Raw genomic sequence first — 17,010 nt, forward strand, 5'->3', positions numbered from 1 at the left:
CACCTCAGAATACAGTTTGTATCGCTCTCTTGTGTTCCTTTTTTTTTTTCATTCGCTCTTTTTTTTTCTCTCCCTCTTGCCGGCCCCTCTCTCTATTGCTTTTCCTCTCTCCCTCCTCTCCCACTCTCTCCTCACTTAATGAGGCCCCATAATAACACAGCAGTTGTGCAGTTGTTTTGCTACCTCAGTCAAACAGCGGGATCACTGCATAGTGTGTTTCTAGTACCATTCACTTGTCTACTTAGACAGGGTAATGAGTATCATTTGGAGCTACAAAGCACCGGTCCACAAAAAGGGTGGTCCGTCATCTCCGGTTACACCTCAGAAGTATTAGGGCCGGGGCGGTTAGACGTCTCATCAAAGCTTCTTTTTTTTTTCCCAAACATTACAGATCTCTCGTGCATTTTTCACGTGCGAGACGACACACGTGAAAGACATTTGAAAAAGCCGTCGCTGTTTGTGCGGTTTACTGTATGGCCGCGACTCCCCGTGCACCTCACTTCAAACAAGACAGTCTGTTACCAAGGAGACCGGCGCCGGTCGTGGCGCAACAGTGTTTGGGGGTCAACCCTCCCAACGGCCCGATAAGTGATGACTGTGGAGAATGCCAACTTGCCCGTATTATTTATTTATTTATCTATTTATTTATTTGACTGTGTTCTTCATTGGCTAAAACCAGCCGGCGGTATAAGCCTGGCCCGAGGTCAAAACGGAGAAAGGATTACTCCCCCAGCGGAGCGGTCAGCAGTCGGGAATGCACAAAGGGAGGACCGAGTCAATACTGGACCAAGTTCAACACACCATTAAAGATCAAGACGGAATGCAACACTCCTGTCGGTCCCCGCAGAGTTTCTTCCAACCACCAAGAAAACACTTCACAAAGTGGAAGATCCACAATCTCACCCAAACATTAGTAAATACTTCTTCAGTGAAGTCATGCCCACTGTTCTGCTGTAGCTTTAGAGAGTAAACGGGTAACTTGGAAAAGTAACCTGTCTTAGAAATAGCTCATTTATCGTAGCGGGAGCGGGAGGAAGATGCTCTATAATCTGCATTCATGAGCTAATGACAACAAGAAGTGGCTAATGGAGAAGGAAGCTAACCGTTTCTCAAGGCTGCTAATGTTAACAACCTCTATTGTGGAGACAAGCTAATGCTTAGGGGCCTTTCACATTGGGATAGTCCGGGACTCTGTTCCCTGGGGAGGGAGTGGAGCCCAGAATTTTCACACCTTCATTAGGTTCGGGTGGCGTTCACGTTTACTTTTGAGACCGGATCAAACCGCCTGGAAAGTTTCATGCAATGACCACAGCTGCTGGTCTGGGGGCGCTGTCGCCTGAATCAAACACTGACCAGAGAGGAAGTCAAAAAGAAAAACGGGCTCATTGATTGGCCTGGACCGAAACCGGAAGTCCCACCGCTTTAGCCCGTGGTGGCTGGGTTAGTTAGCTCGTGGCTAGTAGGGTAGCCACAGACAACCGTGATATAAAGTCTTCAGACCAGATATCAATGAGAGTCTTCCTCTTTACTTCTTCCTCACTACGCCACGTCTGGCCGCGCGATATTGTCCAACTTTATCTTTTTGACTCTAACTCTTCTGATTCGCGCGGTTAGCTTTGTTTGTTTACTACCCAGAATGCATTGCGCACTCCGTCACGTCAAACAGGGTAATGTGAACGCTCCCTTCAACTGGGATGTGTTTCATATCAGGAGGTCTGAGGTCGTTCAGGATTAATGGGGGCGCCCCTCCTATGGAGGAGGTTAGTGAAATAGTAACCGTCAAGACAAATGCTTTGCTAATGCTAATCCTAGCACTTCCTTTGTTTTGTTTTGTTCTGTTCAGCATTATTAAGCTCGGTGAGTCTTCAAACGTTAAAGCCTAAATTGAGGACATTAGAGTAACTTTCTTAAAAATGATCTCCAGCTCTGGTCGGCAGATCGACGTGCGCCTCTCACTCAAACGTAAATGAACCTAAACACTCGAGTGACTTCGCCCCCCCCCCCCCCCCCCCCCCCATCAGCCTTCAGGGCGACGCCTCATAAAAAAAGAAATGGCATGTTCTTTATTTTAGTATCATTTGGTGACTTTCTCTCATGCCTTAATTAAATTCCTGAGCGATGACTCCGGGTGTGCACAGGTCTCGGTGGTTTTGTGCGAACCTCCCCATGCTCCAGATGCAGCTCTGCAGAATTACTGCATCCGATCTGAGAGAGGAGGAGGAAGAGGAGGAAGAGGAGGGCGAGGGTGTTTATGCTTTTAGACGAGTCTTCACATTTTTGATCTTCGAGTGAAATAAATGAGATGCTTTAGCTGCAGGTGTTAAACGGTGCTGAGCTCGACTAATGGCTAATCCTCTCTCTCAGTTCCATTCGTACCTCATTTATTCTTTGCTGTTGGACGAGTGTGCCAATATTTATTTATAAATGTTATGAAATCATGCTGCATTTGCATGATTATTTGCATTTCGTCAATAGTTCTTACGCGTTTTCGTTGCACTGTTTACCGAACTTCGCATGCAATTATGGCTTTTTCCTCGCATGCAATTTGCTTCTCACTGTGTTCAGGTTTAATAATCCCACACAACGATTTAACAATCAGCTTTTTGCAGCTGCAGAGACTGCAGCAGCAAGTTGGCTGTTTTGTCATGCATGAGTCAAGTTTCTCTGAGCTTTCCTCGCATTAATATAAATGCTTGTTTTAACAAATGCATTCGTGCGATTTCTGCTCACTGCTTTATTTGTGTGAGAAACCCTGAAAGAAAGAGAGAAAAAAAAAAGAGGATTGAGCTTAAAAAGTCATTATTGCTCACTCAGCTCCTCTAACCACTCAATAAAGCCCGGGTTTAATGCTACACGCCGGATAACACCAGGTAGAGGGGCAGACACATTGTGCTTAACATGTGCTCAGCAGGTATTAACATAATGCTAATCAAACATTGTTAGCGTTGCGATTAGGCTTTTACAGCGTCTCCCTGTGATGTTGGACAATCTGAAGATTTTCCTTGTAATGCGGAGGGAGGGATGGGATGAAAGGGCGGATGCGCCGGCTCGTCCACTCTGCAGAGCTGATGTAAGAGATGCACCTCCGTTGCCTCACTGGAGACCGGGTGCTATCGATGGAGACCAGAGCAATGGGGAACGACATAAAGAATGATTAGTTAATAAATCAGCTCCCCGGCCTGCCTTACTCTTTCCCGGTCTGCGCTCTCCCCCTCGATCGCCCCCCCCCCCCCCCCCCCCCCCCCACACCCCTCCCCCATCTCGTCTCTCCCTCCCAGCGAAAAGCGCTAAATTCCTCCGACATGTTGCACCTGTTTGCATGGGTACACAAGACCCCTGCCGGGTGTTCTCCAACTCCCCCCCCCACCCCCCACCCCCCCCAGGGCGCTGCAGTGGGCTGATGTAATCAGATGAAAGCGGTGGGTTTAGGCGGTGGCACGAAGCCGGCGAGAGCGAGGAAGAGGCTCGCTCTTCATAAAGGGAGGAACACGGATTATTGATCAGCACAAAATTTAATTTAGTGGAGAATTGACTGCGTTGGTTTACCTGGAGGCGGCTGGTGGCTGCTCCCTGCAGCAGGCCGCGAGGCCAGCAGGGGGCGTGAAGGAGGGCGGCGCCGGGGGGGTCGGGCGGGGGGGGATTAAGGGCTGCATGGAAGGGAAGGAAACGCCGGTACAGGACGGAGTAGGAACCAGAGCTAAAAGGCTCAATGGAGGGCATCTAAGCCCACATTACTGTGATTCTGTCCGTTCTGGCAGGAAACATTTGAACTGTGAGAGTTTTGTAATCATAGCGGTAGAAAACCTCAAATACACAAATCAGTTAAAGCTGTTCATTTCATTTTAGAGTGGAAATCATAATTCAAATAAGCAAACAGGAGTGCACATGGTTAAAAAGGACAAAAAAAGAGAAAATAACAATAAATAGGGTAAATTAATCTATAAATTTCACTTTTATGTGTTTGGAATATTACATTATTTTACTCTTCTCTCTCTCTACCACTTTAATTCGCAGGAATTCATGATTAGAATAAACATTTCTTCAAAGATTTTTTTTTTTAATGCAGATTATTTAATATTACATAAGGACTTATCGACATGTACAATGTAAATGTTAAATGTTGGTTATGGAAAAGAATAATATCTTGTAACTTTCACACAATTCCTCAAACTCGCACTCATTTGATTGGAAAATACAGGAAGTGGGACACTGGAGCCGTGGAAGAGTTTGTCATGGAAAATTTAAATTTGGAGCGCCTGTTGGTGAACGAGGTTATTGAATTTAAATAAAGTCGTCAAATACGGGAGAAGTCACAGCAAATTAACCTAAAATTTGAAGTGGGGGAAAAAAAATACACATTTTGGTGACGATTCGTCAAATCTTGAGGTGCAACACAGAAAATATCTGGTGATGAAGTTCACAGGATAATAATCACGCAAAGCCAGTTGAGGAAACGTCTCTGCTGAAGAACTGTTTTCCATCTGATTTCCAAACGCAGTGTTTTAACACAAATAACAAACACAATTATCATAAACTCCTCCCAGTGTTTTGTTGCTGTCTTGAGCACAATATTCTATCTTCATGAAGGCAAACGCGTTAAATGGTCTCTGTTAGTGTATTTAGTTCCTGAATGTATATTGAAGTACATTTTAGTGGCTGTCAGTCAGATTCAGTTCAGACCGCGGGTGTCGAACACATCTGAGTTCAGGGGCCACATACAGTCCGGTCTCATCTCGAGTGGGACAGACGAGTGAAAATGTCCCATAGTCACTTTTAAATTTAAACTTTTAAATGTTTTCTTCATTGTGGCACAGAGTTTACGTGATGAAAATGTCTATATTTTCCCAAAACCAAACACGTATTACCAAAAAAATGACTACAATTATCAACAAAAAGCCAATTTTAGTTCAAGCTTCCGCTGAAAGATACAGTGGAACGTCCCAAACAAAACCAAACGTCTCCTATAGATGTTGCGTCACGCAGGTTTTTACAGACTCACCCTGACAACATGGCTTTGAGGCTAGTTTCATAGCAACGTGCTCGGCTTGTGGCGTGTCCGCGGCTCTCAGGAAATCTGTTAAAGAACTCAATGTTTATCTTTGTAATTCAATTTTTTTTTTTAAAAAAGGCTTGTTGGTTTGGTGGATTGGAGCCACGTTCCGGGCCTGCAGCCGTGTTGCAGCTACGATTTAACGCTCCTCTTATTTACACACTGAGGGTTCGGTTTTGGATCCCACCTCAAGTACAATACATCAAATACTCCTCAAACATAAAGAATTTTGAAACATATATTCGTCCACATCTTCGACCAACATCTGATATTTTGGGGACAACTGGAGTCCTACCCACGATTTGAATCGCTGACTTTGTCACAAGTAACAAACCTCTCAGGAGTTTCCACGTTGGTTCATCAGACACATCAGACAAGCAGTTTAAAGTTTTTACGCTGCACCTGCAGGTTTCTTTGTAATCCTTCCTATTTCCGCCATGTTTCAGTGAATTTGTTGCACCTTTGCCATCAAATTGTCTCTCTCTTTCCTTCTTTCTTTCTTTTTTTGCTGCTAATGTTTTGTGACACTCGTTTAAAAACTCTGCTGAAAGGTGCTGTACAAATAAACCTGCCTCGCTTTTGCCTCGCCTTGAAGAACTTGACAAGGATGAAGATTGGAAAGTGAATTCCCCCCCCTCCACCCCAACCCCCCCCCCACCCGCCGCCTCCCCTGCACTCGCACACAGAACAGTTTATAGCTCCTCTGCAGAGTTCAGTATCCACAGAGATAAAGGTATCAGTTTCATTTTCTTTTAACGTGTTTTTCCCCCCCGTCTTCTGCCTCTATTTCCCTTTAGTCTGCATGGCTGCCACAGCCGCTGAAGTCGTTTAACACCGTCCTTGAGAAAGCCCTCAGTGAGAAAACTCCTGGCATGTTTAAGGAAAAGGTAGAATGCAGTGTGTGTCAGACAGAGCTGGGGCATGCGGTGGGGGGGGGGGGGGGGGGGGGTGAGGAGGAGGAGGGGGGGGGGGGCTCCCCAGAGGGGTTATTTTCCCCTCTAATAGCTGTTACGAGCCCTACATTATATCCAAGGAGCTACATTCCTTTGGGGTCCACACACACACACACACACACACACACACACACACACACACACACACACACACACACACACACACACACTGACACAAAGGCATGCGCACTCAGTTGAGCACAAATTTTCTCTTCTCTGTTTCCACACACACACATTGATGTACACACACACACACACACACACACACACACACACACACACACGCTCAGTTCGAGCCGCTTTGCTCTCCCCGTGTCAATATCCTGCCATTTGAAGTCACGTACTGCAGGGGCTTCTGGGAGTCGCCGAGGAGCCAGGCTGACGGGTAATGGGCCGCATTCATTAATAAGGTTGCCGTGCTCCTGTCCCTCCTCAGCAACGCCAAGGATGTCTTCACCGGGGGAGGGTAGGTGGAGTGTGAGGAGGGGGGGGAGAGAGGGAGAGAGAGAGAGAGAGAGAGAGAGAGAGAGCATCCCGTGGGGAGTCTCCTCCCAGACTCACTTAAAGGAGCTTTATTTCAGGAGGAGAGAGGGGAAGCTGTCCGGAGCCGCCTCTTTTAAGAAAAAGGAGGAGTGAGGAGCGGGCGGTGGATGGGTGGGGGGGCCCCGGCGAGCCACGCTCAACCGTACAGGGGTCACACTCCTGCTCCCCGTCAAACAGCTTATTACCCCACCTGTCGGGAAGTAATCGCCCCAGCTGAAAGGGAAGCTGTCGAGGTGTTTAAATGCTTTATATGGAGGCTGCTGAAGGGGTAAAAGAGGGGAGGAGTGAATGCAGCGGGGGGGCTGACGGCGGTCTCGGGGGGGGCTGCACCAGCAGCAATGAAGGTGACTTGCCTCGGTAAACCTTCTCTGTGAAGGGTCCAGCATTTATCCAAGTTTGAAGTGGCATAAATGGGATTTCACGTACTTTTTAAAACGTGTGTGTGTGTGTGTGTGTGTGTGTGTGTGTGTGTGTGTGTGTGTGTGTGTGTGTGTGTGTGTGTGTGTGTGTGTGTGTGTGTGTGTGTGTGTGTGTGTGTGTGCGTGTGCGTGCCGACTCGGTGACAGGTGTGTCTAGTCCGTGCCAGTTTACCGAGTCCAAGGCCGTGTTTTAAACAGAGCGCAGCAAGTGGGGCATGTAGTTTGCATTAAAGGGATTAGCAGTCACTTCAAAAGATGACCTGGATTCAGCCCACCAGGGACACCAGTTACCCCCCCCTCCACCCCCCACCCCCACCCGGTCCACGCTCCCTTTAAAGAACCTGGCACAGCTGCCCCGCTGCAGCCTCTCCCTCGTGGCCCGCGAGCTCGCTGCGTCCAACGCCGCCGCGCCGTCACAGAGAACCGCTAGAGAACCGACCTGACCTGCACCAGGTGACACTTTCCTTTGGCTGCAGTGAAATCTAAATATGACCGGAATCAAGACACACAAATAATATGATGATCACCAGAGCAAAACTTACTGTTAATGCACCTTAAAATCTGCCACGTCAGGTTGAAAATCTTCTTTTTTTTTTTTTTTTAAATGACAGTATCTTCACACATTATCGCCAACTTCTGGGCAACATAACAAAGATATTGCTTTCTCAGCTTTTTCCTCACAACTGATCTAATTGAAAGAAAACAATCATAAAAAAAGACTGATTTGAAAATAAAGAGACAAATTCTAGTTAATGAACTTAACATGTACAATGATAGTAAGTCATATAGAGGGATGATTTTCAATATAAAGTGTAATTACACCTACATCAGGGCACTAATGACCTAAACAAATAGCCCTATGAGCACACTTAAGCTCAGGTCCAGCTTAACTTCAGGTCCATATTATTAGTGTTATTGGGAAGAAGGATTTGCCCTTCACCCTGATCTTTTGTTTTAACATATTAACAATTTTTGAGAGTAAAACTACTATATCTTTCAGTAAAAGATATTTTTTAAAGTGATTTAGATGTAAATGTATTGACAGCAAATTTGTAATTATATTATTTGTTTTAGTGTAAAACCACAAGTGTAATAAGGTGCAATAATGGTATGATTTTCAGTAAGTAAAGCTAATGTAATTACACCTTAAAGCCAATTACATTAAATATCATACGATTAAAATTGTTATATATATATATATATATATATATATATATATATATATATACAGCTATGCATGCAGATTCTCAATAAATTCCAAATAAAAGTCAACTGCAGCACATCAGCACTTTTAATTCCCAATAAAAGTGTGTCAAATATTATTTATACTGATTGATTCTCTTAGTGGTACATTATCCTAATGCTAATAATGTGGTGATGTCAGTATCCATCTGCCAATCTCTGGCACACTCTGCAGTGATTGGCGGAGACTAATGAAGCACCTCTTCAGGCGGGGACCTGAAAGGCAGCTCTTGTTGTATGTAGCGCACATTAGCAGCAAACATAGAAGATTTTCCATCTGCACCTTGTTATGGATCTGTCGACGAGGTTGCCATGATGACTGCTGTCAGTGGTCTCCTGCCTTTGTGTTCGAGCGGGACTTAACCGCGCTCGATACCAAAGCCAACCGCTATTGATCCTCGTGTCCATCTGACTCCTGTCCCTTTTAATTGGACTCTGATAATGAAATCTTCATTATGATGATGTTGAAATGTCAAAAGACGGTTGCCCGTCAATCACAACATGAGCTCTGGAAGAGAAGAGAGGACATGGTACCAAACAAACTTTTGCCCATTCATCAGTCATCCTCTTGATTTGACCTCAGGACTGTGTGTACTGGAGCTTTTTCCCTTTGTCACGTATTTATTTATCCATTCATCACAGAGAGACCAACAGACCTTTGAGAATCTGTTCCTCAGCTGTCCACAATTAGCCTTCTTTGTTTTCTTCATCATCTGTAACAGTCTCTCTGTTTTTCTCCAGTCCCTCTCAGGTTTCTCACACTCCCTGAACTCTTTCCGCCGCTCTCTTCCTGGTTTCCAGGTTTTTCTTTTTGGCAACATTTTTCTTGCTCCGTCTCTCAAACACAGCAGTGATGGAGGTTTTTCTAGTGGTACTGTAGCAGCGTTCTGCTGTCATGCAGAGACACCTAGTGGTCACAGATGATATGTACTGATTTCTTTTTATATATAAGTTCCTTTTCAATTTAAGTCCATATGACCATCCGAACAACAAAAGTGTGTCTTATATTCTGGAAAATACGGTCACTTCAACTCAACTTTGTGTGACCTTCCTAGCAGGGTTGCCAGGTCTGGGATTTCTTGTGCGCGCTGGCTCGGCTAGGGCAGACTTGTACTTTATGAAAACTACATTTATTTTTGGAGACACTTTTCCTCTCTCTTGTTTGTCAAATCCAGTCGTAATGGAGGTTTTTTTTTCTTTGGTATTGTAGCAGCTTTCTGTGGTCATACAGTGACATCTACTGGTCACAGGTGATATGTACTGTGGACTTTGATATATAAGGTACATGAGCAGCCAAAGAACTGAAAAATGTGACTGTAGTCTCGATAATACGGCATTCACGTACTTGCATGCTAATTAACGGTACACTGAATACTCATGAACATGTGCTCGTTAACCTTCATTTGCTGCTTTGTCAGTCGAAGGTACTTTATTCAGTCTGTTTGTAACGCGAGTATTTCTAATGCAATTGCTTCTTTTATCAGTGCAAAAGAAAGAAAAGAGACACTTTGGTCTTTCCGAGGTCCGTGGGATCTAACTCTTCCTTCTCTTCCCTCTTTTCCCTCTTTGTGTCCGTGCAGAACCACACGTTGACTCAGCACAGCAGCTAACGCGGCTCCGGCTCAGCGCCGCGGCCCACAGCAACCACCACGTGACCACCGCCAATTACCGCCGGAGCAGCTTCCCACCGCCGGCCTCGCACTGAACCTCCGATTCAGTCACAAGAAAAAAAAGAGGCGAAGCAAACAAAAGAAGAAGAAGAGGAAAAAAAAAAGAGAGTGTGGGGGGGGCCAAAAGGCAAGAAACATCAAAGAAACCTCTCGGTTCTTTTACTCGCCCATTATTTCCAAAATCAAGAAAAAAAAAACACTTCTTTGTACATAGACTTTATTCATGTGTTGCTTAACTACAGCTATATTGCAATCTTATACAGTATTTGCCAATGTACAGTTGGAAAAAAAAAAAAAAAAAAGTCCATGCGAGAAAAAAAAAAACAAGGGATGAAAAAGGTGAATTCCAGAGTCTGAGGGAGCAAACGAGACTTAACCAGAGTGTGAAGGACAAACAGGGTTCCACTGAGAACGTGGCCAGCTGTAGGAACTGGAGGACTCTTCAACAGCGCCACTTCGACTGTCCAGAACGTCACTCGGACTGCCCAGCTGTCCAGAACGTCAGTCAGACTGTCCAGAACGTCACTCGGACTGCCCAGCTGTCCAGAACGTCAGTCAGACTGTCCAGAACGTCAGTCACACTGTCCAGAATGTCAGTCACACTGTCCAGAATGTCAGTCAGACTGTCCAGAACGTCAGTCGGATGGTCCAGAATGACAGTCAGACTGTCCAGAACGTCAGTCAGACTGTGCAGAACGTCACTCCCATTGTTCTGAACGTTATTCGGCCTGTCCCACTGTCCCGGAAATCAGTCGGACTGTCCAGAACGTCAGTCGGACTCTGCAGAATTTCAGTCAGACTGTGCAGAAGGTCACTCTGGAACCTGACATGGTCAATCATTACCGGGGGGGGGGGACAAAAAAAAGAAAAATACTCGATTCACCAGCATAGGCTGATGTCTTGTCTGTGTGCCCGTCCCAACATGGCCGCCAGAGGAGGCAAGCGGCAGCGGCGCGACTAATCTGCGCCGCCTATTGGGGGGGTGGAGGAACGGAAAGGGTTAGAGGAAAAAGGGGAAAAAAGAAGGGGTTATTTGGTGGTGGTTTCGGTGGGGGGGGGGGGGGGTGGTGGGGTGGGGGGGGGGGGGGGGGGGGTTGCTGATATATGCAAAGTGACACAGATTTGGAAAAGGCTTGTTCCTCTGGTTGGCTCGGGAGCAGAAGCTTGAAGCCCCGCCCATATGGCTCTCAGAGCATTGGGGGGGTGGGGGGGGGGGGGGGTTATATCTCCAGCCCGCTAATTCAACCTGTACATTTCTGTTATTAATGTTTACTGCTCATTGAAGCCTGGAGATTACTGGAATTTTTATTTTGGTTTTGTTATCTCAACATATTTTTTTCACAGTGTGGGGGAGTAACTGAGTTTGGGGTCTGTCTCGGGGTGGGGGGGGGGGGGATTCGCCGTACTTACACCGTCCCCGGCTCTCCTGGAGAGTGGCCGAGCGCTCCCCTTTGTTTCCCTTGCAGTGTCCCGCGGCTCTGAGCCGGGAAGCCTCCGTCCATCCTGTTCTGTAAATGTTTTGCATTCATGGAAACCTGAGATGCACTTTTGTATGAAACTTTAATGTTTTGACATTTTGATTGAGAATCATTCGTACACCGTTTACAGGAAACCACCATCTCCTGCAGCGAAAGGACATTTATCTCCGATGTTATTAAAATGTATTGTACAAATATGGAGGTCTGTATTTGGCAGACCTCGTTCTTTTTTTTTTTTTGGTTGGTTTATTTCTTTAGTTTTTTTGTGTTGCACATGTGATGAAAATATTAAAAACTGTATGAAGAAATGGCCTCCGTGTCCGACTCATGTCTGAAACCCTGAATGTTTGGTCTACATCCCCCGACCCCTCATTTCTGCCTCATTACTGTCACCAGACTGGAGGTAACTGACTCCATGATCTCTAAACTCAAGTCAAGCACCATTTCCCTCACATCGAGAACAGAGCGTCCCAAGACCGGGACTTTAGGAGACCAAGACCAGAGCGTCCCAAGACTGGGACTTTAAGAGACCAAGACCAGAGCGTCCCAGGACCAGAGCGTCCCAACACTGGGACTTTAAGAGACCAAGACCAGAGCGTCCCAACACTGGGACTTTAAGAGACCAAGACCAGAGCGTCCCAACACCGGGACATTAAAAGACCAAGATCAGAGCATCCCAGGACTAAGACTAAGACACTGAGGCCAAGTCAAGACCAAGACCATAGAATCCCAAAGACAAGACCCAGACTTTTAAAGGGCCGAGACCGAGTGAAGACCAAGACAAGCGTGTCCCAAGACAAGACCAAGACTTTAAGGGGCCAAGACTGGTCTGGGGACACTGCTGTATCCTATTTGAACTGAAATGTTCTTAGTTTAGTTCACAGATTGTCCTTGTGGGCTGAGAGCCGTCATCCTAGAATGTCCTTATAATGTTCACTTTATCCTCACGTTGTCTTTATTGCTCTTTTTCTCTGACGCTCTTTCATTTTATATATATTTTTTGCACTCGTCTCGTCTGCTTCCATCACAAATCGCACCCCGACTGTCGGAAACGTGCGCGCGAACACAATTAACCCATCAGATCAGACCTCTGACAGCATAAACACGATCATCATCAGAAGCTGACGCCGCCTCTTTTATTCTTTTTTTTTTTTTTTTTTCCTCCATGCTATCAAATTGCATCCTATTTTTCCTCGCTCCCTCGTGGCTCCCGCTAACGAACATCTGAGCATCTTCGGGGAGGCCTGTGTTATTAATGACTCCATTACCCATCACCCTGTGCGGTCCCGTTCCACACGCCCCTGAACCAGGTCTATTTAGGGAGCCTCCAGCACTCTGGGGGGGCCGGGAGGGGGTTGTGGGGGGTGGGGGGGGGGGGGGGGGCTTTTTTGCTTTTGCATCTACCAACATCTGTCTGTCTCAGCCAATAATTCATCAGAGGTGACACCAGCAGGGCCGTGTTTTCTCGCGATGTGACTGAATCACAGGTTCGTGTGGTGAATCTTTCACTTTCAAGGCTCAACACAGAAGATCAGGATGCTCCTCGATTATACATAATAACATTCTATAAATACACTAGGATTCTATGATGCTTCTGGAATTAACATGTTAAAAAAAAAAGCCAACAATCCCGAATGGAAGCACAAGGTCATGAACTTTAATAGAAATTACACTGGATTGCAAATCAAATAGTTTCAGTTTAGTAAATCTTTTATCCTCTTTCTCATATTTTTACTTCATTTGGAGAGACTTTCTACTGGCCACTAGATACGCTCTTCAAATAAACAAATTTAAAAAGTACCGATATTTACCATCTGAAAATATACTAGAATCAAACCACACTGAATATAATATTTGTATTTCTATTTATCATTAATAATCATAGTGATGTGATAATTTTCTTTTACTATTTAAGACTTTAATGTCAAAGTTCGCTCAGTTTTCAGAGATTACAATAAAATGAAACAAGTATTTACACCTAATCTGGTTCCTCTGATTCTCATCTGATGGATCTGAATATATAGCCGGGACGGACGTATACGTATTTTTCATCTAAGCTCTCCACTTGTTAGATTTTTTAGAAGTTGAGACATATGACCAAAAGCACTTTGTGAAGTGATGTTTCTGGCTCCTTGACTTCCCCTCCTCATGTCTGATTGCCGCTCCCCGCTCCTGATGTGTTTCACCTGTGCTCGTTTGTGTGATCGCCTTCACCTGGCGGCTGCACTATATATTGGACTTCAGTTCTGTGCCAGTTTGTCTGTCTTGTCTGTGCCAGTTGTTCTGTTTTTCATTTCCATGTTTGGATTCTGACGCTCCTCTGCAGGATTCCATACATTCCCCTGTTCAGAAACAAAGAGATCTCTTGAGAGTTCAATAAAACTACTGAGTCCCAGGAGAACATGAACGGGCAGTCGTGATACTCGGGAGGAAAACATTGTTAGTGTCGATCTCCTCGTACATGTGCAGTAGAACTATCTACTATGGCTGTGGGGCGCATGCGCAGTAGCAGCATTTCAGAAAAGATGCGTTTTCCTTCGTTTACACGAAAATGGAGTCGAAGTATTTTCTAAAAGTTCCACGTTGGGAGCCGTTTTCAGGAAGCTTTGTTTTCAGTGTCACGTAACCAGACACCCAGAACACCCCTTGAACAGCCTTCAGCAGAGGAGCTGCTGTTATAGTAAAGACTAATTTCCTGAGCTGCACCACCCCACCCCACCCCCACCATGACTTTTATTTAAGGGCTCTATTGTGGGGTATCTTCTGTGTTTTTCATTTCATTTCAAATTTTTTTTGCAGTAACATTCAGATCCCCTTTAATAACTCCGTTCAATCACTGCACAGTGAAGGTAAACAAATGAAGACAGAAAGTTTCCAGCAGATCGTCCTCGTGTAAACAGGATTGATTTTTTTTTTTCATGTGATGTCGCTGATAATGGTTCAATCTATTTGTGTGAGCGTGCAATTTAACAGGACGGATCTCAGTAAACAAGGCCTGTTGTCTTTAGATAGGGTGTCATGTTTGATGGTCTATATATGTTAAACAAAGAGGAGAAAATAAAAAAAGCAGTTTTCCTCGGGGTATACTCACTTTAGCACATCACTTTGCATTACTTTGATCCATTATGTCAAAACCGCACTGATGTGATTCCTTTGGATGACGATATTAAAGCGCATTTGTCACTTCACATGATCAAATCCAGTGTTTGTTTTTTTTTTATTTAAAAAAAAGTCCATGTAATCCAGCTCTGTGAAAACCGCTGTTATTGAGTTTTCCCGTCCAGGCGTAGCATCAAATGCTGCACAGTGTCTGTCATCTATTAGCTTTTATTGCATCACTGTAATGAGGATCAGATGAGGAATGGACACGGGCCTCCAGCAGCGACAGACCGACACAATGAAGACGCAACCCCTCGTCCAAATCGGAGATGGTACGGCCCGGCGTTAACTGTCATACCAAATGCAAGCTGGGCATCCATTAAACAACTTTGCTAGCGTCTCCCCGTGCCAGGCACTTTTAATAAGCTTCAAGGGCATTTGAACGGGTCCAGAACTTCACGTTGCCAGAGATGGACTGGCCCACATCATCCATTACATTAAATTGGGTGGCGGCCTCCAGCTCATATTTATGATTTAATTAAATTCACTTGTGAGGCGTATCAGAACCACTGCGGCCTCCCTTTTAACGCCAGCCTAAGCAGCAAAACACACACACACACACACACACACACACACACACTCACACACACACACAAGCGTTGCGTTTCTGACACTCGCCCAAGTGTGAGACTTTGTGGGCGCTTTGGCAGCGGGCTTCTCAGGGGTTCATTTAAAGCAATATAATTACACAGCCCCCAAGTATTCTTCCATCAGAAAGCAGCGGAATGGATGGCTTGTTCAGAGATAACTTAGGCCCGGCCGATCCTCTGCGGCGTCGTCGCACCGAACATAACCTCAACGCGAGTGGCACTCGATGCTGCTAAGAGCCCGGCCGGTCCTCTGCGAGCGCGGGCAGTCGGGCCAGATGTTTGGGACTATAGCTGAAATGGCATTGTTCTCGTCCAGGGTGTGTGTGTGTGTGTGTGTGTGTGTGTGTGTGTGTGTGTGTGTGTGTGTGTGTGTGTGTGTGTGTGTGTGTGTGTGTGTGTGTGTGTGTGTGTGTGTGTGTGTGTGTGTGTGAAAATGGCATTTTGTTTTCGTCTGTTACAGCCACATACCCACGGTCCTCTGGAGGGACAGTGGCAGACTGTGTTAGGACTTTATTAAAGAATTATGAGATCTCACTGAACCTGTGCGGACTGTGGCCATCATGCAAGATTAAAAAAAAAAAAAAGAAGAAGAAGAAGAAAAAGATGTGGCGTTTGGTCCCGACAGAAACAAACCTGTGCAGATATAAGTATGCATGCGGCGCCGGCTCCCCCGTGTCCCGGTGTCCTTGCGATTGCTCTTCTTTGGTGCAAAATTTAGTTTGGTGAAAACTCCACATTGTTAGGCTGCACATTCCTCCCACTGAAGGAGACCTCCGAGACCTCTTATGGCATTCAATATGTGCGCCCAAGCGTGAGATCCAGCTCCATTTGGCCGGGAGATCCGCTGGGAGCGTCTGAGGTAACCCAATCTCTCACACCGGCACTTCACATCCAGAGAGCCATCTTTCCTCTTCAGAACTGTGTCAGCAAAATGGACGCCTGAACCTCGCTCCAGCGCCCGGCCAGGGGGGCTTTTGGAGGGAGCGCAGGCGACAGTCTTCTGGGAATTTTCATGTTTATTTTTGTGTGTTTAGAGTGTATTTAGGGAAAAGGAATTGCCTGAAACAGTGAATGGAAGTCTGGAATAATACATTATTTCTGCAAACACTCATCGGGTGATAATTAATCGATGTGAAGGTTTTTAATGTCATTCTGATAAAAATATAGATTATACACAAGTGACGGAAATGAGCGAACTACTGCCCCTTGAGGTCATCGGTAATACTGCAAGGGATGCATCTCCCCGTCAGATTTTATTCACTGCATCATCCCGGTCAGGTTTGAAGATGGCTGAAGAAAAGTTTGAGCCATCAATTAACATCAAATGCATGTTTTTGGACTGTGGAGTGAAACTTGATTAATTCTTGCTATGGAGAGGATATTCTTGGTGTGAGAGGAGAGCGCGAACCACTACAGATGACTACTTCTTTTAGTCCAAAACCTTTTAAAACATCAGAATTTGTCAGAATGTTGCAGAGAAATATCAATAAATAAGCATACGACACACTCGCTGTGGTAATACCACATTTTACCAGCAGATGGTGTCACTCTGCCTTCAGTATAAGTATAAGAACAGCAGCAACAACAGATCGTGACAGTAAAATGAACGGGAACCATTAAAAGAGATGAAACTCTGCGCAACAAATAACGTCAAACTCTGCTGCTCAATGCTGCCCCCCAGAGTGCACCCGTGGCGTTACACAGATCCAACAGACCATGTCTTTGATTTAAGGAAGAATTTAAAGATTTTAAGTTCCACAAAATAGAAGAAACATATAAAGATACATAGTTATACTATATCAACCCAAAAATTAACAAAAAAGGCACGAATAAAACAAAACAGGAAAAGTTTTTTGATATTCATACTCTTCGCACTGCCATTATCCAGCAAGTCTTTATCTCAGTT

The 17,010-nt window shown here is 45.3% G+C and overlaps 1 protein-coding gene across 6 annotated transcripts in view; it reads left to right on the top strand.

The window, feature by feature from the left end:
• Positions 1-10,884, top strand: part of LOC308117159 (zinc finger protein 521-like) — a 142,295-nt gene extending 131,411 nt beyond the window's left edge. For all 6 annotated transcript variants that reach the window (XM_080475856.1, XM_080475857.1, XM_080475853.1 and 3 more), the window contains one exon: positions 9,788-10,884. In XM_080475856.1, the coding sequence (XP_080331982.1) occupies positions 9,788-9,817 (30 nt within the window). In that variant the 3' untranslated portion in view covers positions 9,818-10,884. The remainder of the gene's footprint in view (positions 1-9,787) is intronic.
• The last annotated feature ends 6,126 nt before the right edge of the window (positions 10,885-17,010 follow it).

The sequence above is a fragment of the Lipophrys pholis genome (genome assembly GCF_963383615.2).
Source record: "Lipophrys pholis genome assembly, chromosome: 1".
Classification (NCBI taxonomy): domain Eukaryota; kingdom Metazoa; phylum Chordata; class Actinopteri; order Blenniiformes; family Blenniidae; genus Lipophrys; species Lipophrys pholis.